At 49.4% G+C, this 23,107-nt stretch overlaps 1 protein-coding gene across 1 annotated transcript in view; it reads right to left on the reverse strand.

Annotated features, from left to right (window-relative positions):
* Zc3h3 (zinc finger CCCH-type containing 3) overlaps positions 1-23,107 on the reverse strand; it is an 81,439-nt gene that overhangs the window by 45,399 nt on the left and 12,933 nt on the right. The window contains exon 4 of the mRNA XM_005085970.4: positions 5,508-5,658. Coding sequence (XP_005086027.2) covers positions 5,508-5,658 — 151 coding nt within the window. The remainder of the gene's footprint in view (positions 1-5,507; positions 5,659-23,107) is intronic.

A 23,107-nucleotide genomic window follows, 5' to 3' on the forward strand; every position in this document is an offset into this window, starting at 1 on the left:
GTGTGTGTGGTGTGTGTGTGGTGTGGGATGTGTGTGTGTGTGTGTGTGGTGTGTGTGTGTGTGGTGTGTGTGTTTGTGGTATGTGTGTGTGGTGTGTGGTGTGTGTGGTTGGTGTGTGTGTGTGTGTGTGTGTGTGTGTGTGTGTGTGTGTGTGTGTGTGTGTGTGTGTGTAGGGGTCTTGTCTCACATCCCAGTACTAAGGTGAGGAAAGGGCTTCAGGAGGCTGCAGTGGCTCCAGATGGACAGCAATGCTTCCTGCAACCACTGCATTCACTATACGCAGCGCCACCCTAGGTATCCTCCGTCTTCTTTCCTTACAACCCTACTAACCACCCCCTCCTTCACAGGGACTGGGCACTCATACAGGAGTGTCAGGCACAGAGTGAGGCTCAGAGCTACAGCCCAAATGTAAGCCACTCACCCTACTGACAACACGCAAGCCACCCGGGTGAGGTCCTCACAGTCAGGTCCACCCTGAAGTCCAAAAGCTGCAAACGCTGAGGGACCCAGCCGAGAAAGCTCCTGGTCATAGGGAAGGACGCCTGGCAGTAGAAGACTTGGTCACCCTGAGACAGGGGGACAAGGTGGTCTGCTGGTCAGTGGCACTGTAGTAGCATCAGACCCTAAGGCCAAAGCAAGGCCTAGACTTCCATAACAGTTAGTTAGAGAGGCCCAGTTCTGCCCTTGGGGGAGGTGGGCTATCTTGAGGGAGCCTACCTTTTTCTCCACCACAGCCCAGAACTGGAGACACCTTTCATCTGCAGGGGGGGGGGGCAACCCCCAAGGAGGGCTTGCAGCAGTGCTGCCTCACTAGCAAGTTGCTCCTCACCTGGAGGGAATAATGTCTATCCTAATACCCCACTATGTCCCACACTGGGCTGACCCTTGGAAGCCAGCTTCTTTCCTCTTAGCAGATATTCTAAACTCTTTTCCAGGCCACAGAAAGGTCCTCCTGCTGCTTCCTGACTGCCATCCCTACTAAGACTAGGTCCCAACAGGCCTCTAACCTAATATACCCTTAGCCCCCTGGCATCTAAGGCCATCAGTGTCAACAGAAGCCCGTACTGAGCTGAGCTAGGGCCTTTGCAAACTGCCCTAGTGTATACATAGTGAACCATACATCTGTCTGCTGCCATGGATGGAACATTGCAGCCCTAGCTCTAAGAAATATTATTTGGAGTAGGACATTTGGGAGGCTATTAAAAGTCAGATTGGGTGCTGAGGACCGAGTCCTCAGGATGGGATGAATGTCCCTTAAGTAAAGACTAAATGTTCATGAGCTGTCTTCTTCTCCCCTTATATGAAGATGTCCCCCAGTAAACCAACAGTAAGCCCTCCCCGGCCCCCACTATCTGTCTTCACCCTGATCTCAGACTTTGGCCTCCAGAAGTGAGAGGCAAATTCCTGCTTCTGAGCAATTCACATGGTGACACTTTGTTGTGGCAGCCCTGGCAGTCACAAGACAGACCCCTGCACAGAGAGCAGGCAGGAGGCGGAGCAGGCTGGTCGCTGGCAGCCAGGCTAGGGTGCCCCTGCTCATTAAGGAAACACATGGAGACAGCACAGGAGCCAGCCGTGCAGCGGAGCTGCCTCCCACCCTTGGCTGAATCCTCTTTAATGAGACGTCACTTTGGGAGACGCGTTTCAGAGTCTTTCAGAATCTTGGCCTAAACCTCGTCAAACTGCAGAGATTACTTAAGATTTACAGCACGGGCACAAAATAAAATAAAATAAGGCAGCCAGCAAGCAGCAGCTCTGTGACAGGACCATTTGTAGTTGAGCTGGAAAAGCCTCTCGATTCATCTACTTAAGCACAGTGGCTTCTGTTTATTTCACACTTTCATGTCAAATGAATTTGCAGGGAAAAAAAAAGTGACAGGCAGTTTAGGGATATAAGTCACATTTCAGCTTCAGTTCAGATTAATGAACTTGCTGAAAGCCACAAGGACACAGCAAATCTACAAATCTCAGGGGAAAACCACCCACCATGCTGTTGTGTGCCTCTGTTCTGGGATGGCTCCTCTCTGAGGCCCAATTCCATTTCTGCCCCTGTGGCTCAGAAGCTGGGCCTGCACTCAAGGAAGACAGAGATTGGTACCACAGATACTACCCTCAAAGTCAGAGTCCTGTGCCAGAATGGACTGTGGTCCTTTCTCCTTCTGTCACAGGCCTCTCTGCATTCACCTAGCCAGGGCAACAGATGAGTTTGCCAACCACAGGCTCGATGGGCATGCCCATCCTCAGACACCCAGAATGGGAGGACCTCAAAAGTCCTACGGGTACCTCAGCAGCCTCCCAGTCTTCTGCCTAGACAGAGTCAAGCATTAACCAACCAAAAGAGTCTGAGGCCACTAGCTGACTTCCAGCATGTCCAGCCCAGATTGCATCAACAGCAGGAGGACCCACATCCCCTGTGAGTACTGTCAGCACATTCCTGCCAGTTTCTCATGACCTTAAAGGAAGATCACCTCACAGCATAAAGTGTGTCCAGAGAAAACAGATGGTGACAGCTCCCTTACACTGCCACCTTAGGCTTCAAAGAAGGAATGTATAGAACTTCCCAGAAGGGAACAAGATGGTCACCCCTGCCTTTTCCCCAGAACAGTAGCAGTGCTAACAGCCCAAGGTGCCCAAGGCTTTCTGCCTCCCCAGGAAAGCAGGGAGGAAAGAACACAGGCAGGAGGCTCCAGGATGCAGCAGGGAGGCCTCACACAAGTTATGGTGTTCTGGTCACTGGCAAGCTCTGCTTAGGATGAGGCAAACAGCCTGGTTTCTGGGCTTCTGAGGGCCCACCGCCACCCTGGAGCCTCCCTGCCACTCACTATCCAAGTCTTCTATACCTGCTATTCCATTTCTGACATGCCAGAATGAATAATGTCATTTCAAGAGCATATTAGGAAACTAAGACTTCAAGCAAGAAGTGGCTTACCCAACCAATGTCATTTAGCAAGCTACCCTCTCTAGAGTGACCAAATCTCTAACCATAGTATCTGCAAAGAGTGAGAAGAGACCATCTCCCACCCATGCTGAACCACCCCACGTATGCTTCACCAGTCTCCAACTCTGTCCATTGGAACTCCCAAGATTGCTAGGGCTACCCACCAGGCCCTCCAGGGACGTCTTCCCTCTCTGGGTAGGAGGCAACTCTGGGTCACGGTGAGTCCCAGTAAACATCACTGCTTTCTCTTTACTGCAGCAGTCCTTGGTCTGTGGTGAAATGAATTCGACACCATGCCAATCCCTCCCATGGCACAAGGAGACCTGAGAAACCTTCAGAGTTAGCTACACTGAAGCAAGCCTACCAAATAATCACTGTGGCCCCTGGCTGTGACAGGGCACAGGCAGCAGAGAAGCAGACACCAGTTTCCCCACTGGCCCTAGAGACAGGATCTTTCTACTGCTTCAATAAACCAAGCCTAAGCGTATGCGGTGGACAATAGCAGGTCAAATAACTAGCTGGCAGCCACTCTGCTGAGCAGGCAGCCTCGCCAGGGCGTGGGTGACCTTGGGTAAGGATCTGCTGGCCATCACTCTTTCCAGGGTCTCATAAGAAGAGAACCGTACCCCTAAGCTTAGTTCCTTCCCCAGAAGAGTTCCAAATATCTGACAACGGCTTAGAAATGACTAGGGTGAGTGGTCAAGAAAGAGTGGAAGGCCCCTCTACACACCCTCAACAACTGCATCCACCCTGGTAAGCTGAACTGTATCTCTGAGTACACTGAGGCCTGGAGCCCACATAAATTCAGACACCTATGGCTATGGGACCTGAGCCACCAAAAGGCAATATCCACCCCACCTCCTGCCCACCCACACACAGTTGAACACTACCAGGTACCACCTTTGCAGGATAGGAAGTTTATATAGGAGAGAGAGCCCAGCTGACAGGGCTGCTCTTTATCTCCTAGTCTCCACAGGAGACTGTACACCCATAGATCTACAACAAACAGCTCCCTTTATAGGACTCTCTTAGCCCACCGGAGTCTGTTTCTACACAGTGACTCCTTTAGGTCCCTCCTAGGAAGCCCTGCTGAACTTAAACCTGGAGCCTGCTTAGCTCTCCAAGGTTGGAGGGAGACGATGGCTGGGTCCCCAAGGAGCATTACCTTGTGCCCCATCCATGCCCCATGAAAGGAGGAATGCAGACCTAATACTAGTTGCAGGAGGGGGAGGTTCTCACTAGCTGAGAATCAATAAATCTGAACCTCATTCACGATGATCTGGGGCTCTTATTAAGTAAATTAATTTAAGTTAATTTAGCTCGATCATGACTCCCGATCACAGTGATTTAGTGAGGGGGAAATTGCATTAGGAAAGGCCATGCTCACCAGATAGAGGAACGGAAGAAAATTAGATCCACTTAGCAATGTGAATTAATATGGAAATAGCAGGTGTAAATTTAACCTTATCGTGAGAGTAAAAATTATCTTCATAAATTTGTAGAAACAGCCCCCAAGATACGTATAAATCTATTTAAAACAAAAATATTACAAAAGTGCAGTAAAATTAATTTAAAATATACTTCCAGCTATTGCCTCCAGAAAAGTCAGCAACAGCGCCAAGCCTGGTGTGGCCAGGAGTAAGAGAGGAAGAAGCCAGTGGGCTTACCCGCCATAGGCCCTAGAGCCAGGCAGGGCTGTCCACATGGTATGATGCACCTCTGGTATCAGCCTTAGCCCTCGAATCCTCTGGGTAGCCACAGGGACAATGACAAAGCAGCACTATAGGCAGACCCTGGAATGTACTGTTCTACAAGTAGCCTGCCCAGAGTCTCTAGACCCAAATCTCCCCCAGGGCAAGGCTTTGGCACCCCTTGCTCCCCACCTATCTCACTGTGTCTGGAGGTAGGACACTTTCACCTAAACAAAAGAAATAGGTGGGGAACAATGTCCCAAAAGACCCAACCTCCTCCTGGGACCAGAGGGAAACCCAAGAATGCCATATTCGGTGTCCCCACCCTGCAGTCTGACACAGTAGCTACAGCAAGGCCAGCGCACCCTGTGAGAAGACCTACATAGGGCAATGGGAAACCCTACATCACCAAGGTTCACAGTTAACACGTTGGTAGTTTTCAGACAGGCAGTTCAGGGCCTGGCTTCTCTCACTCACCAGAGATTTTTCAGCAAGGACACCCATGGGCAGCTTATGGGCAGCTCATTGAAAAGGGCCCAAATATGTTGGGGCAGTTGTATCCATGGTGCATGAGGTCCCACAAATTAGACATATGTACACATGTATCTGTGAGCATGCAGTATTAACAAGCTGGCCATGGATACGGTATACAAATTGCTAAACTGAAAAAAATTTAGGCTGTTTGCCAACCAAGATGCTGTACTCTATGCAGGTCCTTGAGGAAGCTGAGGTCCCAGAGGCCCTAGGCTTCAGTCTTCCTCCTTCAATGCCTAGATAGTAAGCTAGTACCTGACGGGAGATGTCCTTCTGTACATATGTTTCGGAAGCTCTAGCAACAAGTACTCGGGTTTGAGGAAGCCTAGATAAGGTCCTCCTACCTGGATAGTGAGATTCGCCGGGCCCGCCAGGAGGGTAGAGATGAGGGGAATGATGGAGCATTGAGGGGAGAAGCCGGGGTCTTCTTGACAATGCGGTATCGGGTCTTGATCACCTTACTGGAGGGTGGAGTCCTCAGGGGCACACTGGAAGCTGCAAAGAAACCCCAGGGTTAGCATGGATCAGCAGGGAGTCAACAGGGGCAGGGGCAGGAAGAAGCCCAAAGGACCCCAGACTATGTTCTGAGTTAATGGAATCTCTGTCGCCTCCTGCCTCCAGCCTCCAGCCTCACTCCTTGCACACACACAGGTGTCCCCAAAGAGCCTGGCAACTAAGGCTTTCTTTCTGGGGTAGCTGGTATGGCCTCCAGGAGAGCCTAGAACATCCGTCACAGCCATCCTAACAGGATGTGAATACTGCATGACTGTTCTCAGTAAGAGCAGAAGCCCAGCAAGCGGATTCCCAGGCAACAGGGAGACCTCACAGTAAGAGTCCATACCAGGAACCCCAGACTCAAAACGCCAGGGTTGGTCCCAGAGGCTGGAATAGACAAAGTCCTGCCCCTGTGCATGGGAGGGGCCCCAGAAAACTCACATTCTCTCCAGCACCTCCCAACACCATGCCCAAACAGATTTATGTACTTAATCACTGTTTTCATAACATTCTGTGGGGTGACATCCACGATGGCTTCTTCTTGCTGAATGTTTCTTGCAATTAGCAGGGATCTGTTTTGCCCGAGTTCCCTTCCACTTGATAGCCAGCAATTTCTACATAGCTTCAAGGAATGCGCCTAATTGCCCGACTTTCATAATGTACAGCTCTAACTGCCCAGATAATTAAAGCTAACACGGCCGCCTCTCATGGCTGCTCCCCTCTGGCATGAGACACAGGGCCCTAAGCAGAGCTAAGTCAAACATACCCAGGTGGTCTGACTCCCTTCACTCTGTGCTTAGCTTCCTCCTGCTCCAGGAACACTCAAACACACGTGTCTGTGCCTGCTCTGTATTCAGACTGTGAGTAGTTCTGAGTGACCCAGCAACTGTGACAGTTGCTGAAAGAAGTCTGCTGGAGACCAGAGACCTCCCACAATTCAGTTTCCTGAAGCGCATAGCCACATGGCCCTAGAAAGGCCAAGGAAAAGATGAGCTCACACTCCCACAGTGCCCACATCTCAACTGTCCTTCCTCATTTAGAGGTCAGCAAAAGCCCCTCCCTCAGGCACTGACTGCCTCACTTGCATCAGCTACAGATTCAACCAGGGCTTCCGTCAGCACATATACAGAGTGTCTCAGGGTTACCTGGTCCAACCTTCTGGGTTGTGTTGGGCTTGAGTGACCCTCAGAGTGACAGTGCAAGAGCTATCTGGTCCCAAGAAACAGAGGCAAGATGCCAGCCAAAGTGATGCCATAGCAATATCTAGATGATTCATCCCAGCTACTCCCTCCACCTGTCATCATACCCTACTCAACAAGTTCTCGTTTTCTTTTCTATTAAAAAAATCAGTAAGAATGTATCACATTTATGTGTAGGTGAATATGCACAAGCATATGTGTCAAATCAGTCACGTGGAGGTCAGAAAACAATTTATGGGATTCTCCTTACACCAGATGGGCCCCAGGGATCAAATTCAGGTCCTCATACTTAGCAGCAAGGGCCTTTACCCACTGAGTCATCTCACCAACCCTCCCCACCTCTCTCTCTCTCTCTCTCTCTCTCTCTCTCTCTCTCTCTCTCTCTCTCTCTCTCTCTCTCTCTCTCTCTCTCTCTCTCTCTCTCTCTCTCTCTCTCTCTCTCTCTCACACACACACACAGAGTTTTTAAATTTTTATTCTTTTTCTGATTTTCTATTTTTTTCTCCCTGTCTGGTTCTCAGTGTTCCATTTTGTCTGTCACAATCTTTCTCTTCTTCGTGTCTACCCTATTTCCCATCTCATAGTCTGTCTCCCCCAAGTCTCTAAGAACAGCAAGTTCTGAGCAAGGAGAAAACAGGAGTTCAGGAACCAAAGCAAGAAGCTACATTAGAGGTGGAAAGATGACTCAGCAATTAACAATACATCTGCTCTTGCAGAGGACCTAAGTTTGGTCCCCAGCACCCATATCAGGAGCTCATAACCACCTATAACTCCAGGAAAAAAGCACTTTCCTGGCCTCTTTAAGCACCTACACACTTACGTGCACATACTCAAACACGGACACACAAAAAAAATATATGCTTTTAATCCTTGCACTCAGGAGGCAGAGGCAAGCAGATCTCTGAATTCAAGGACACCCTGGTCTACATAGTGAGTTCTAGACCAACCAGAGCTACGTAAGTGAGACCATGTCTCAAAAAACCTAAATAATACATCTAGCCAGGCAGGAGTAGCGCACAGCTTTAATCCCAGCACTTGGGAGGCAGAGACAGACAGAACTCTGTGAGTTTGAGGCCAGCCTCAACAGAGGGAGTTCCAGGACAGCCATGGCTGTTACACAGAGAAACCCTGACTCAAAATTAACTAACTAATTAATTAATTAATTGTGATGCATCTAAGAGAAGTTGTCTACAGAGGGAGTTCCAGGACAGCCATGGCTGTTACACAGAGAAACCCTGACTCAAAATTAACTAACTAATTAATTAATTAATTGTGATGCATCTAAGAGAAGTTGTCTTATCTGTTATTCTGTGATCCTCACTGAATTACCAAAGTGAATCTGCAAACTGGAGCACTGCCCCTATAACCTAACATGTTTAGGACGCAGGGGACAGCCTGATATACACAGTGGGTATCAATACATAAATGTTTGTTGAATTGAATTTTCAAGGTCTTAGAAGCAAGGAGAGGCCAACAATCAATATGACTTGTTCTGACTAAGAGCTCAAGAACACGGGCATCTTGTTGTCAATAACCCAGAGATGACCTCACTGCCTGCAAGCCAGCTCCAGGCTCCTTGCTTCTTCCTGGCATGAGAATGTGGCCTACTGGAACATCCCTTTCCTACACGGGAAGTCTACAGTTAGGCTATCTGAGGCCAGCATTCCCAATAGCCAGGGGCATGTCAGCCAGAGCAATGCTCAGGGATCAACCTGCTTGTTCCCATGCTAAGGTCAGTACACAGAAGGCTCCAGGGCTCCCAATAACTAACAGCAACCTCTTTGTCCAAGCTCTGCTCATGGGTCTCCTAAGTCTGGGCATTGCTACTGAGATACAAGTCCTAAACCGCACCCACAGCTTTGAGCTACAAAGCTCAGTTCTACAGCCCAGCATACGCCATGGCAGAAGCTAGGACTGGACTATGTTGGAACCATAGCCTGACAGCCTACACCAGGTCAAAACGGGCTCTGCTCCTGTTCCCTGGCTATCTTTTCAGTTAACATTAACTTTCCCTTACCCAGCAGATGTTACCTCCTCTAGGGACTGAATTCTAGGAAGGCTCTCCCCCATGCAGCAGCTCAAACAGTCAGCACTTGAGTGGTAGCACCCAGGCTGAGGTCTCTGCTATTCTCATTCCTCCTGCTAGCAAGTCTAGGATCAAATTTCTTAACTAACTTCCTATAGTTCACTTATTAGTGCCCAACTGTCACATGAAGAAAATACAAAGTACTCAGGCCCCCTGACTTCATAATACTGTAAAGCAAGGTAGGGTATTTTCACATAACATCACCCCTACCCCACTCCCAAGAGACAGACCTCTCATGAGAGTGAAATGGTTTGGGGGGTTCACAGGGAGGATTATGAAGCCAGTCCACCTAATAAACGGAGCTGCATGCCCCTAGTCTGGTCCCAAACTACTCACAGTTCCTAGCCTTTTCCACATAGACAGCTTAGATATATTCATGACAATGACCCTAGGGATATAGGGCAAATTGTCAGACAGATGGGCTGCAAGAATGAAAAAAACAAAACAAACAAACAAAACATCACGAAAAAAAATCCCGGATGCAGTAGCCAGCAGGAGCAAGATCAGCTTAAAGGAGGATGGGCCCCACCCGAGTAGATTGGGGATAAAGACTTAGAGCCACTGGGCAGTCAGACTCACTGTCAGAAAACAGCTTGGGTCCTCCTCCCTGAGAACACAGGTGGGGGCAGCCCACCCCGCCTTGCTGGCTGAAGGGTTTTGTGTAGATAATCATGTTATTTAGATAGGATGTTGGTTTAATTCCCTTCATTACAGACTCCCAGGGCTGTAATTTTTTTCTCCGCATGATGTATCCCCGTGGCACGCTTCACTCAAATCAAGCCCCTTGCGTCTTTATTGCCTACGCTGCCCTAGCTGTGTTATCAGGCTCACACATGCAGCCCTCTCCGCCCGCCGTCCAGAGGTCACTTCTAATGACTAATCGAACTCATTAGCTTTCCTAATTAAAAACTTTACTACCGCAATGGAAGACAAACTACAAAAAAACTGCTGGCGTCATATTTGAATGGGATATGAGTCCCATCTATCAGCAGGGCTCCAGCTCCTGTCCGAGGCTGAACTCTCTGGCTCTGAGATTGAACACCCTTACTCCCAGGCTGGGGGCTGGCCAGGAGCAGCTCAAGGGTACCCACCCTTAAGAGCCTGGCTGTACCCTCACCCAAGGGCATACTATCAGGAGGGAAGAAGGGAGACCACTCAGCCTGGGTTGTCAGTTCCTGTCCAGCAGCAGCACTGCTCTCTGTGTGGCTCCACCACAGACTGCAGAGTGCTCTGATGGTGTTACGAACCTTCAAAGGGAAATGACTAGGAAGAAAAGTTGCTAACTTTACAACCAGCTCATAAATAGGATGATATGGGAACTAGCACTTTGTGCCAAGAAACGCCTAGGGCAACCCAGGAAAAAGCTGCTTCCACGCCTCTTGCTCTAGCCAGCTGAAGATCCAAGGCAAGCATCCTGGGCACATAAGCTAAACAAGCTCCCTCAGGAAAGCAAAGGACACTGAGGTGGAATCTTGTCCCATTCACTGGAGCGGAGAGCCAAAAGACTTCTGACCATGCTCAAGAGTGGTATCCATCCATCCTAGCTGGCGCCCCACAAACAGGCAGTGAGACAGCAGCAAGCTTCTGTTGAGGTGGCTAGCACAAGACAGTAGGGTCTTCAGCAGAATGAGTTCTGCCTTAAGAAAACATCACTCCATTCCAGCCAGGTCAGCTAGGAAGGAGGCCAGAGACTGGCACCCAAGCGCAGAATGTGCTAGGGTCAACCATCAGGCAGAGATGCCCCTGGAACAGAGGCGGGGCCTAAGGGTGTGACCTGCCTGATAGGACTCTGAAAATCACTCCAAGTTGTTGGCAATGAAGATGCCAAGGAACAGGCAGGCAGGGGTCAGATCAACACAGAGGAAGACTCCAACACTCCAGGATGTATGAGAGAGGGCAGAGACAGGAAGCAACATGGAACTGGCTTCTCAGAGCTGTTATAGTACCACCTGGATTGAGGACTCTTCATGGTTGAGGACAGGGGACCAAGCCACAGATCTACAGGGCTGAGAGTATCCTGCCCAATCAGACTCGCTATCCCTAATTCTGTATGATTCAACTTCCTTTGTATATTGCCTAATCTGCTCTTTATCAATAGCTATCCTGATACTTTTTCAATATCTTCAAACTGTCGATACCCTTCACTGGCAAAGACAACTCTAAGATGTCATCATGTATCATCAGCTCTCCCAGAAGCCTCATGGATTTCTACTCTGCTCCATAAACCACGCTTCCTTCCCACTCCACTCATAGGCTAGCTGTCCCGTCTGTCCATCAATAGCATCTTCTTCCATTGTCCCCACCTCATGACCAGCATGGGCAGTCCCTCACCAGCTCACAGTGGCACTGGCTAAATTTCCACATCCAACTCTCTTGTTAGTGACAGTGGTCTAGGGCGTTGGTGGCGCACGCCTTTAATCCCAGCACTTGGGAGGCAGAGGCAGGCGGATCTCTGTGAGTTCGAGGCTAGGCTGGTCTACAGAGCGAGTTCCAGGACAGGCTCCAAGACAATACAGGGAAACCCTGTCTCGAAAAACAAAAAACAAACAAACAAACAAAAAAAAAGACTACTAGTGACAGTGGTCTAAAGGGTCTCCCCCCTCTTATCATAGTTTCTGATGAGATGCAGCTCTAGGCCACCTCAGGATCTGTCCTGGTGCAACTGGCCTTGGAGAAGAAGCATGAGGTACAGAGCAGCAACCAACAGGAAGCAGTCTGACCCCCTTCACTGGCACAGACAAGTGGTAGTGAGCTACAGCACACAGAGCCTGCAGGAACACGCTGACAGAGATGGGGCCATGTCTTTCACCTTGGCCTGGCAAGTGCTCCCTTAATTATCTGACCCAAGACTGCCACACGCCTTCATGCTCACCCACCTTCCCAGTAAGTCCTTCTGGAAGCGTCTGTCTACCTTCCACACTATTCCTGCCACCCCATACCTCAAGAGCTGTGCCTAAGTCCCCACAGCTGCAGAAGGGCTCCAGGGTCAAGGCAGAGTCATTCCCCCATGAGAGTAGACTTCTCACAATTAATTGCCTAATTAGTTGTGTTACAATAGATGGTGGTCTGGTGCCATACGTACACACAGTGGGCAAGACAGAAGACATCATTTCAGACATTCTAGAGCAACTTTCCAGAGAGCCTGGTTCTGAAGGAGCAGAAATGGTCACAGACTACAGCTACAGGCCAGGAGCAGAGAGGCTTCAAGAAGCAGGAAGTCTCGACGGGGGTACCCTATTCCCTGGTAGAAATGGAGAGATAAACTAGAGGTTGCCAAGAATCAGGGCATACTGGCCAGGTACTTAGCAAGTACCTGACAAGTCAGGCCCATTCTCAAGCCTGGATGTTGAACTCATGTAGGAAAAGGGCTGGAGGGCAGGTCCAGCAGTAGAGGGGCAAGAATGGGCCCATTGCCTATCTGGGATGAGCACAATCCAGAGAGCAGTGGCAGTGAGAAGTCCTTTGTGCTCAGTGGCTTCTGGGCAGACTCTCAGCAGCTGAGACAGCACATGGGAGTGGGATATCGTCTTATTCCATCCAATTCCCACATCCCAGAGGCCCTTGTCTCTTCTGCTGCAGTCAGCAGGTGCTCTGGGGGACACTAGTCCTGTCCAGACTCCTGCAGAAGGACTGCATGTCACCTATAGACAGGCATACGAGGCCAGCACTCAGGTCTGTCTCTGTAGAGCCAGCGTGGTGTACTCCACCAGCACAAGGCCCTGTCAGACAGCCTCTTCCCCACAACTACTGAAGTGTACTCTTGGGAAAATGGCCACGAGATTCTAAACAGAACATGCAGCAACATTTCTGAAAGGCCTCTGCTCCTCCACTTAAAACTATGACGCACATCTGAGCTCTCTGCAAACCCCATGAGCCTATAAAGAATATAGTCCCCACTAGTGCAGCAGGAGGAAGCAGAGGCCATGTCAGCAGGGCTTTCTGTCTCTCACAGAAAGTAGGGTGAGCAAGAGCTGCCCCTGGGTGAGAAGGTTCTTCCTGACTCGAACAGGATACCCTACCCTATGAGGCCTGGGGGTGGGACCTGAGATATTTTATGTTGTAGTCCATATTGTGGCCAGGTGGCATAGTCAAGAGTGACCAGAGATTAGAACCATGGCAAGACCTAAGCAAAGTGAGGACTGTGGAATCATCCACGTCATGACCACAGCAGCCACCTCAGCCCACAGCTCATCACTCTTGAGGAACATAGGTGTGTGTGACCATTAGTCTCTGAGGTAATTGAGAGGAAAGTCAAACAAGGTGGGCTCTAACACTCATGTGTCATAATGGAGGAGAAAGGATCTAAAAGAGACTATTCTACATGGGGATCCCTAAGCCATCTAAACCCATCCTGTTCTTCCCATAACACTGTGGGACCTTCCCTGTCAGGTCCATTTCTCTCCTTGTCTGCCATACCAAAGCTTGCTCAGAGTCAGATGTCCCTGCCCCAGGCGCTGCCTGACTGTAACTGTACATATTGACTGCCTCCTGAATAGACATGCAAAATACACACACACACACACACACACACACACACACACACACACACAAACACCATATAATTTCCATAGCTCAGTGACTAGCTTTCCAAGAATGATACCAATAACTCCTATACAAGGCTCCAGACTTCATCCTACCAGCCTCCTCAGTTCTGCATCAGACCAAGTTATGTGTAACTCTATACTAGAGCTGGGACATTCTGCCCCAGGGCTAGTCAAAGGAAATAACAGCTTCTGCAGAAGCCAGCCTTGAAGCCCTAAGCTTGTGAGCAGACCTGGGGAGGAACATCTGTGTCTGGCACCAACAGTCAGGTTCCTACTGACACCAGGTAAAGGCAAAGACTGACCACACATTCTCCCAGGCCAGAGGCACAGAGGTTCCTTTGTGTGTGTCTCTCAATCTTTCTTCTCTCTGACCATCTCCATCATCACCTCTTGTCCGTGTAAGAAAGTATGCAGGTAAGCTTGGCTGCTTCAGGGTATGGCATCTGCTTCTAGAGAACTGAGGCACATTACCAGGCCCCATCCTCTCCACCCAGCAATAACACACACACACACACACACACACACACACACACACACACACACACACACACACACACACACACCATGGATATACTGCTTCCTACCTACTACTTCATACCACTATATACCCAGACAGAAGAAGGGTCGGTTCTTGGAGGGTCCCATGAAGAAGCAATATCAAAGCAAAGCTAAAGGCCTGCCCCTTCCCCTGCCCCCCAGCTTCCCAGGTGCCCTAGACCCTCAACTATTTAGGGAGGCAACAGCCAAATGATCAGACATCCCTGTCACTAGAAGCAGAGTTCTCTGCCTTTTACACTCACAAAAAACAATGCCAATCATATGGCAGAACTGAAGGTCATGGAAGCCCTTCAACATACTGATAAGACGACAGCAACATTTACAAGTACTGAGAGCAGCCTGCCTATACCACCTAGCAGAGGCTCAGCACACAGGTCCAGCTCAGGCCATGTGGGCACCAGACCAAACAGCCTTTGCAGGAGCCTCTAAAAGATACATAGGGCACTCTTTTACTCTTCCTCTCCATCTCATCTTCTCTCTTACTCGCGTCTCTCTCTCTTTTACTTACTTTCTCTTACTCTCATCATCTCATCCTCTCTCTCTCTCTCTCTCTCTCTCTCTCTCTCTCTCTCTCTCTCTCTCTCTCTCTCTCTCTCTCTCTCTCTCTCTCTCTCTCTCTCTCTCTCTCTCAGCTCTGCATGGGTTGGTTACCTCTCACCCCCCTTTCCTTCCCTGTCCACCAATAAAACTCCACGTAGAAAAGAAAAAAAAAGATACATAGGGCTCCTACTATTGCCAGCCTGTCAGTAATTACAGAGGCATTGCATCCTCTGTCCATGACAACTGCTAGGATCATGCCTGCCCGCTTGAACTTGGCCTCCTATACCCATCAACACACTTACACCTATGCTCACGTCTCCATCTACGCCAACAAACTACAGGAGAATTGCTGTCTGTCTGCACACAGGTGTAATGCCAACCTAAACTAGCCCCACAGACTACTCGTACTTAGCGCTCCAATACCTGAGCAGTTTCAGCCCAGGTCTTTAGAGAAAGGAGCTCTACTCACCTACTCTCACCCGTAAGGACACAGTGCATAAGGTTATAGATGTATTATCACAACAAATCCCTGCCCTCCCAACCATCCTCCTTTGAGAAAGAGTCATTCATGTGCTTCCGGAGCCTGTCTGTCCGTTTTCTAAATAAGACAGGATGGCAGCTAAGGCAGGGAGAGACTGGTGAACCCTCCCCGTTGCCACACTGGCACGGCAGGAACTGCCAGAGACCATGCTCTAACAAGCTTCAGATGTGGGATGACTAGAATCTCCAAGTATGAATTTTTATGAGCCTAATAAATCACTCTACTTTTCCTGTGTTTGATGGTTCCCCGCAAATCAAAAGGGAAAAGACATGCCACAAGCAGCCAGATCCTCGGGTCTGGGGGTGGGCACAAGCAGCATGAGGAGGCATCTCAGGCCCTGTACTCTGAGGACAAGGCCAATATGTCCAGCAAGCCCCTTGGGAACAGCAGCAAGACAACGTGCAGGTACAAGTTCATTAGCCTCTAAAAAGTCCCTGCCAGAATCCCAGAATAGTAGAAAAGCATGCCTCAATTCCTTACCAGCAGAGGAGGACTTTACAGTCATATGGCAGCTATAGCAACAGGCCTTCTAGTTTCCAGTCAGAATCTGTACAAGAGACAGGGACACATGTGTACATACACACACACATATGCTCACCCAACACAAAAATAGCAGGAAGACCCAGCCCTGTGAGAGAAGGAGGCTCTCTGATATCACATCCTGGGCCCAGCTCAGGTACTGGGGCTATTTGGTCCCTCAGGTGAACATGGTCAAGTGGCTGTCCAAATCCTCGGGCTCACAGCTTTCATTGCAGCACCATGGAAACAAGAAATCCATCTTTGACAAACATTTACAGATTATCAAATCACAACAGCAGCCCCAGACAGGGCCATAAGTCACCCTAAGCAGCCACTCGCACTGCAGTCTAAGGAGTGGGGCAGCTCGGTGGTGACAGATAACTGCTGTCAGCCACCCTGTCCCCTGTGCAAGATCCGTGTTCTCTGTTGTTCCACACTACCTGGTGTTTAATGACAACACTGTCAGCCCAACACTCAGCCACCAAAGCTGCTGCCGCCTCAGTCTGTCAGAGCCCTATTAGAGGGAAGATTGAGACCCTATTCTTCCTAAAGTCACTCAAGCAACACAAGCTGCTAGTTCCTGTAATTATTGTGCGCTAGTCATCGATCGTGCACGACACCTGACCTGCCTGTATGAAATGGGAGTAGTTTGCTGTGTGACAGTCGCTATAGATTATGGGGGGGGGACCTCCCCTCCCCTTCTAACCATCACTCTATCCGACCTTAAAGGCTGGTGAAGCAAGAAGGGAAGACAGAGCCACCCACCATCAGAGAGGTGCTACCGGCAGGGTAGAAGTAGGCTGCCCTGCACCTCAGGCGGCCTCCCAGGTAGCCCCTGACTGGCTTGCAGTTAACTTCAGGTCCCAGGCTGACTAGAGAATAGGTTTTTCCACTTCAATATTCTACAGGGCCCTGGCCCCAAACACATATAGAAAAGGATCTTCCTTGGTGAAGTCCTGTCTGGATCGTGGATCATGATGACTCCACCTTGTTGATCTGCTGTGACACAAGCTCTAAGTATGCAGAGGCACAATGCTCCCCTGTGCCACAGGACCACCTATAGCCCAAAAACTACAATGTAGCACACACCAAAGATGAAAACCAGCTCCTAACCCTGATGCCCCATCCCTAAGGACATTTATAGTCCCAACTCCTCTCTCTGCCATCCTTGTGATCCTCCCCTCTTCCTTAAGATGCTTATGGCCCCAAGCCCTCTAGAGACCATGCCTGCACATGGACGCCAGTCAGACTCCCAAATATGCATGGGCATAAGCACACCAGAGGACAGGGCCTGCCTGTGTCAGCACAGTGCCTCCAGGCTCTGAGTGAGGTACAGGCAGAATGCTCAGGCCCTCCTCAATTTCAGGGGACAGGCCATAGTGACCTTTTAATGCAGATTCAGGTCCCCTCAATTTCTGTTGGTCACAGCTAGCTACATCCCCAGAACTCCAGGTCCTGTTATGTAAACACCAGCATGATGTTCATGGCAAGGTGGGAGGGGAGGCCAAAGGCCAGGCTACATCTCTGAGACCCCCAAGAATCTGAGCTGCTTAAGTTATTAAATGATTCTACTGGAAGGCCAGGTAAGGAAACAGTCTCAGCTTATCCTAAAGAACCATAGATTGAACCATCACTCAGCTCGTTGTGAGCTGCATGTGACCTTCCCACCAGAGAAGCCTGGCTAGACTCCAAAGTCAAGAGGGTAAATCACAAGCTGTTTGGCTGCTGCCAGATGGCCTGAGGTCCTAACTCCATCTTATCAACTCCCCCCAGAGGGCATGAGCCTCCTGCTCACCACAGCCTGGCCTTCCCTTGGCATCGCTTCTTACTCCCCAAGTCAGAGCCAGGAAAAGATGCTCTAAAAAGAAGACAGGGAACCACACTATAAATCAGCCACAACTAAGGGGGAGCTGTATTCCTCTTTTTAACACTGGGTGACCAGGTCCTTCTTGGCCACTCTTGAGTTTCCTTCTGGCCACCCTGACCTTTTACTACGGAGCAGTGAGTCAGCTGCAAGAGGGGAACCCTTGGAGCTAGGCCTCACCGCCAGGGCCTTTGGGAGTCAGTCACTGAGCCTACACTGTGATCAGCACCAAGGACAGACCCATTAAGCAAGTCAAAGATGACAGGGTGAAGACTACACTCACCAGAAAGCTCTAGATCATGTCACAGCTTCCAGAAAGCATGTTCACCTGTGCTTCTGCACACATACTTGCACACAGATGCACACATGCAAGGCCTGCCCACAGAGCTGACAGTGCAGATTGGGGCCTTGAGAAATCAGCAAGAACTACCCTCAGTCCAGTGAAGACCCCAGCAGACATCAGGGCTCCCTCTCTGACCTCAAATGAAGCCCACTGGTAAGACAGAATACATTCTTTTCTCTGGAGTCTCCCAGCCAATAGCAATGACACCATCTGCCTCAACATCTCCTGGTAATGTCCCCAGGAGCAAAGACAGAACCTCCTAGGGCCTAAGGCCAGGAAACAAAAGAGGCCAGCAAAGAGTGTCCTGGAGAAGAAGGGTAATCAATATGGCACAGTACAGCACCTGTGAAAGCCAGGAATCACTTCTGACCACAGGGCCCTCCAACAACGTAGGAACAGGAAGAGAAGGAGAAAGCATGCTGTGGGCTGGGGAAGGGCTGAGGGGTACAAAGCCCACCAGGTGGCAGTCAACTAGAATCAGGGCAGACAGCTGCAGTGGCAGACTGGATAGATCTTCAAACATACTGACCCACCCCCAGGTGCAGCCCTCAAACACACCCACAGCAACCAAGGGCTGAGTGCTCTAGGGTGATGCCTCCTCTGGGTTAAGGTCACCACAGAGGAGCTGCATAAGTAGCAGCTAATCCTGAACCATCCCAAATCAGTATCAACAACCCAAGCCTTGCCCCCATAGCCCACCTGGCCATGAGACCCAAAGAAGGAACCCCACCCTGGGATCTGAAGCCTAGATAAGGGCAGCACTACCACTGCCCCTGCCCGTCTAGAAGGCAGAGTCTGAAGCCAGGGGTGCTTCTTCCTGGAGAAGTTCCCAAAGAGAAGCCTATAGGAGACAGACAGATGTGACACAGACAGGGCAGGTGAGGTCCTAAAAGGAGTGGAAGGAGTGAGTATTCTAGAATGTATCTCACAGGAGGCAGACACAGCATGAGCTCCTCTGTCTGGGCCTGGAAAACAAGTCTCAGGAGAAAATCCCTAAAACTTATTTCAAGCTTCTTTTTTTTTTTTGGTTTTACGAGACAGGGTTTCTCTGTATTTTTGAGGCTGTCAGTCCAGCCTGGCCTCAAACTCACAGAGATCCACCTGCCTCTGCCTCCCGAGTGCTGGGATTAAAGGCGTGTGCCACCACTGCCCGGCTATTTCAAGCTTCTATACACAGGACTAGACTCTGTAGCATGGCCACAGCTCAGACAGACTTGGTGAACCACTCAGCACTCCAGGGCATTGTGAGAGATAAAACATGAGGTTCTGCTGCCAGATGCTAGATTGCCCAGCCCTTTCCAAAAAATCTTCTCAGGTGGCTAGGGCTCCAGAAAGTGGCCAATGCCACGACATGGGACTTACCCTCTGTTAGGTTACCAGCCCACTGCCGGAGACAGAGTCTCTACCAGAGACTCGCACCCCACCACTTACATGCTCTGCTACTGATGCAGAAAGGGCAATTAAGAGAAAAGCTGCCAGATCCCATCATAGCCCATGCAGCTTTGAATGACTGTAAAAAGGAAACACATAGCTTTAGCACTAATTTACATGATCAGAGCACAAAGAATGACGAGAGAGGCTGGAGGACCTAACCACGGGACCCTCTGCAACCTGAAGTTCCTTCACAGCCCTGGCTATAAGAGCCTGGGCTCTCTGGATGACTATCCCATAGGAAAGGCATCCGGGACAGCAGCGTATCTCATTGGTCCCCCAACCACACTTTAAGGTAAGAGGGGCACATGTGCCAAGGACACAGATCTTTGGCACACCACTTTATCCAATGATTATGTGACACTGGGTTCCCTCGGCATGTCCCAAGTGGGCCCTGGAGCAGGGAAGCTGACACTGAGTAGGTCCAGGGGGAACTCTGAAATCTACTCCCTCAGCACAGCTATGGAAGGTGAAGGGCAACTCCCAAGAATCTGTCATCTACTGAGCCCCAGCAAGCTTCCCGTACTTGGCTGAGACTGTCAGAGCCTCAAGGGAGTTACTCATATAAGCCACTCAGAACTTCAGGGCACACTGTGAGACACACGAGGATTCTGCTGCCAGCTACCAGAATGCTCAATCCTTTCCAAAAACTTTTTTCTCAGGTGGCTAGAACTCAGAAAGCAGCCAAGGAATTATTCACTGTAGGTGACAGGACAGTGGGCTACTTACCAGAATTCTGGTGTCCCAGTTAGATGTCATACTCTCCAAGGAAGAGGAAGAAAGGACACAGGTAAGATCTAGTCAGGCCCTATGTTGAACTACATCAGCCAGATTTACCTGGCTGAGAGATCCAAATGAGACAGGAAGCCCAGAACCAGCCCTCCTCACACCAGCAGAAGGCCAGGCAGCAGTCTGTGACTGATGTGACAGGTGCCTATCCATGGCAGCCTGTGCATTAGCCCCAGGAGATAAGACTAGCCCCTCTGAGTGTTTGCATACAGTCAGCATCTCCACCTGGGCATAACCTCCATCAGAGCAAGCGGGGGCAGAGGAAGCTATGCCCCCTTGCTCAGGGCTGGGCAGCTGTGGGGCTCAGTACTGTGGAAGAGAATAGGAAAGACAGTGACCTGCCAGTCTGCCTGAATTAGATACTTTGTCTTGACTCTGCAGGGACCAGTCAACAGTGGAAATAAGCATGCAGATCATGCACAGGTGCTGGACCCTGAGGAAGCCCCAGAAGCTCCACGGATCAAAGGCATCATAACGGAGATTGGGACCCAGAGCCTGATCTCTAAGGCCAGAGTTCCTTCCTGCCAGGCCTGAGAGACAGACATGCAAACAAAGCCACAAATAACTGAACACTTAATGATCACAAGCTGCTGGATTTACAGTCATCATACCTAGCTATAGATTTTCTTTGTAAATTCCATCAATTTCTATGCATTTAGACTAAATCTTCAATTTAGAAGGTGATGAGCCCCGAAAACCCCCAGCTCTGTGACTGTGGTGCTTTCTTGAACTCTCCTGGCCCTGAAGGTTCTGCCTAATCCTCCTCTTCCTCCTGGCAAGGCCCTAGCCTCCTTTGGAGAATGAGAGCCCTTTACAGCAAACAAGCTATTGTTGGCAATACTATGCCACTACCTTGTCCATGGACACAAGAGAAGGGATGAGCAATCAGAAAATCCACGAAAAGTAGAAGGCCACCATGAATGTCCTCTCCTCTCCAGGGATTCCTATGATGTCTAGATGCTCTGACAGCAGAAAAGGCCCATAGAGCCACACCCACAGATGCTGTATCAACAGATCTTCTCTTGGTAGAACCACCAGAGGGATCCCAGCAACAAGGGAGAGGAAGGCATTCAGTTCCAGATTCCAGGGGGGAAGGTATCATGAGAGGGTGGTCTCCATCTAGGCCACATGTTCCCAAAGAGGATGTGGGCCAGGAGGACTGCAGTTGTCAAAAGGAAGGCCAGCAAGGGGCTCAGTCTGGGGAGTTCCAACCAAGAGTACCACAAATGGCTTTCCAGACAGCCTAATCTAGACTCTGATTGCAGTAACTCTTCAATGAGCAAGTACCCAAAGAGAAGAGAAGAACCAAAGCTGCAGGATCTCCATGACACAGGGCAACAACAGGGCATCTGAAGAGGAGTCCCTGTGAGAATCCAGTATTGGTAGTGTAGCAGAAGCCAGAGGCCTTGAGTCATTCCAATGACTCATTGCAATAAATACTTTCAAATAAAGCTGTTTGGGCAAAAGGGTATACTGTATGACACACCACAGCTTCCACAGGAGGGTGCAAGGGTGGAGGGCAGACATGGAAGGACAGGGAAATGGGTAGGATTGGAGTGCATGATGTGAAATTCACAAAGAATCAATAAAAAGTTAAAAAAAAAAAAAGTACAGTGGCAGACTGAGTGCTCCACTCAGTGCTACAGAGCATGAAAAACAGTTGTGGGGTTCCGGGTTCAACCTGCAGTATAAAGGGTTAAAGTAGTATTAGCATGCTTTCTCCCAGACTTGGACTGGGAGAGTATGACTATATGAAAGCAGGTGAGGTTGTGCATACCTTTGATCCTAGCATTCAGTACTCAGGAGGCAAAGCCAGGTGGATTTCTGTGAGTTTTAGGCCAGCCAAAATAACACTCTTTTCAAATGCAATTTACCAAAACCCCAAGTTGAGCCACAAATCTGCACAAACATCAAATGGTCTGAAATCTAATTGCACACACAAATTGAAGTAAGAAAATCATTAGTTAAAATAATTTTAAAATACCACTTTTGGAGCTGGGCGTTGGTGGTGCATGCCTTTAATCCCAGCACTTAGGAGGCAGAGGCAGGCGGATTTCTGTGAGTTCGAGGCCAGCCTGGTCTACAGAGTGAGTTCCAGGACAGCCTCCAAAACAATACAGAGGAAACCCTGTCTCGGAAAAAAAACATACCACTTTTGCAAATTAAGAAGTATCTTTTATAAACCATGGGTCAAAGGGAAAAAGTCATGTGAAAACTACAAAGTATTTGGAGAAAAACAAAATTAATTAATTTATGAAAAACAGCTAAAGCAGGTCAACAAGACGGCTCAGCAGATAAAAGCTTTTGTTATCAAGCCTGATAACCTGAGGTATCATATGGTGGAAGGCATCCTCTGACCTCCATATGAATGGTATGGTACATGTGTGCACGCTACATACTCACCCCCTTCTCTTCTCTCTCTCTCTCTCTCTCTCTCTCTCTCTCTCTCTCTCTCTCTCTCTCTCTCTCTCTCTCTCTCTCTCACACACACACACACACACACACACACACACAAATGACATGTAATAATTTTGAAAAGCTACAACTAGAATAAAATTATAACAGACTGCACATTTTAGACATCTAAATGGCCTCCATCCCACCCACTGCTTCCTCAGATACCCAGGTTGACTAGATTCTGTGGTAGGTGAGGTCCTAACATGAGCCCCTCCCTATCTGGTCTCATTGCTTACTGACTTTCTAGCCCTGTTAACCCATCCTCATTCTCAGGGCAGACCAGGCTCCCTGGCATGGGAGGCAGAGTGACTTACAGCCTTGCCTTCAGGTACTCATCAGTCATGCCCAGTAGCCATAATGCCCAAATGGAGTTGTGGGGATAGGAAGCCATCCTGAGTTAGAACCAGATGAATCCCACCCAGACATGTGTTTCCCTTTAAAAATAAGAAGACCAGGCATAAAGGAAAGAGCAGAAGAATGTTTCTAGAGACTCTGAGTAAAGCACACCCTTAGAGAGCCTAATCACAGCTGTCAGTCCTAAGGCCCAGATCTACTGGCTAAGCTGAGGAGCAGGAGCA

This window comes from Mesocricetus auratus, unplaced genomic scaffold (assembly GCF_017639785.1).
Source record: "Mesocricetus auratus isolate SY011 unplaced genomic scaffold, BCM_Maur_2.0 Super-Scaffold_100055, whole genome shotgun sequence".
Classification (NCBI taxonomy): Eukaryota; Metazoa; Chordata; class Mammalia; order Rodentia; family Cricetidae; genus Mesocricetus; species Mesocricetus auratus.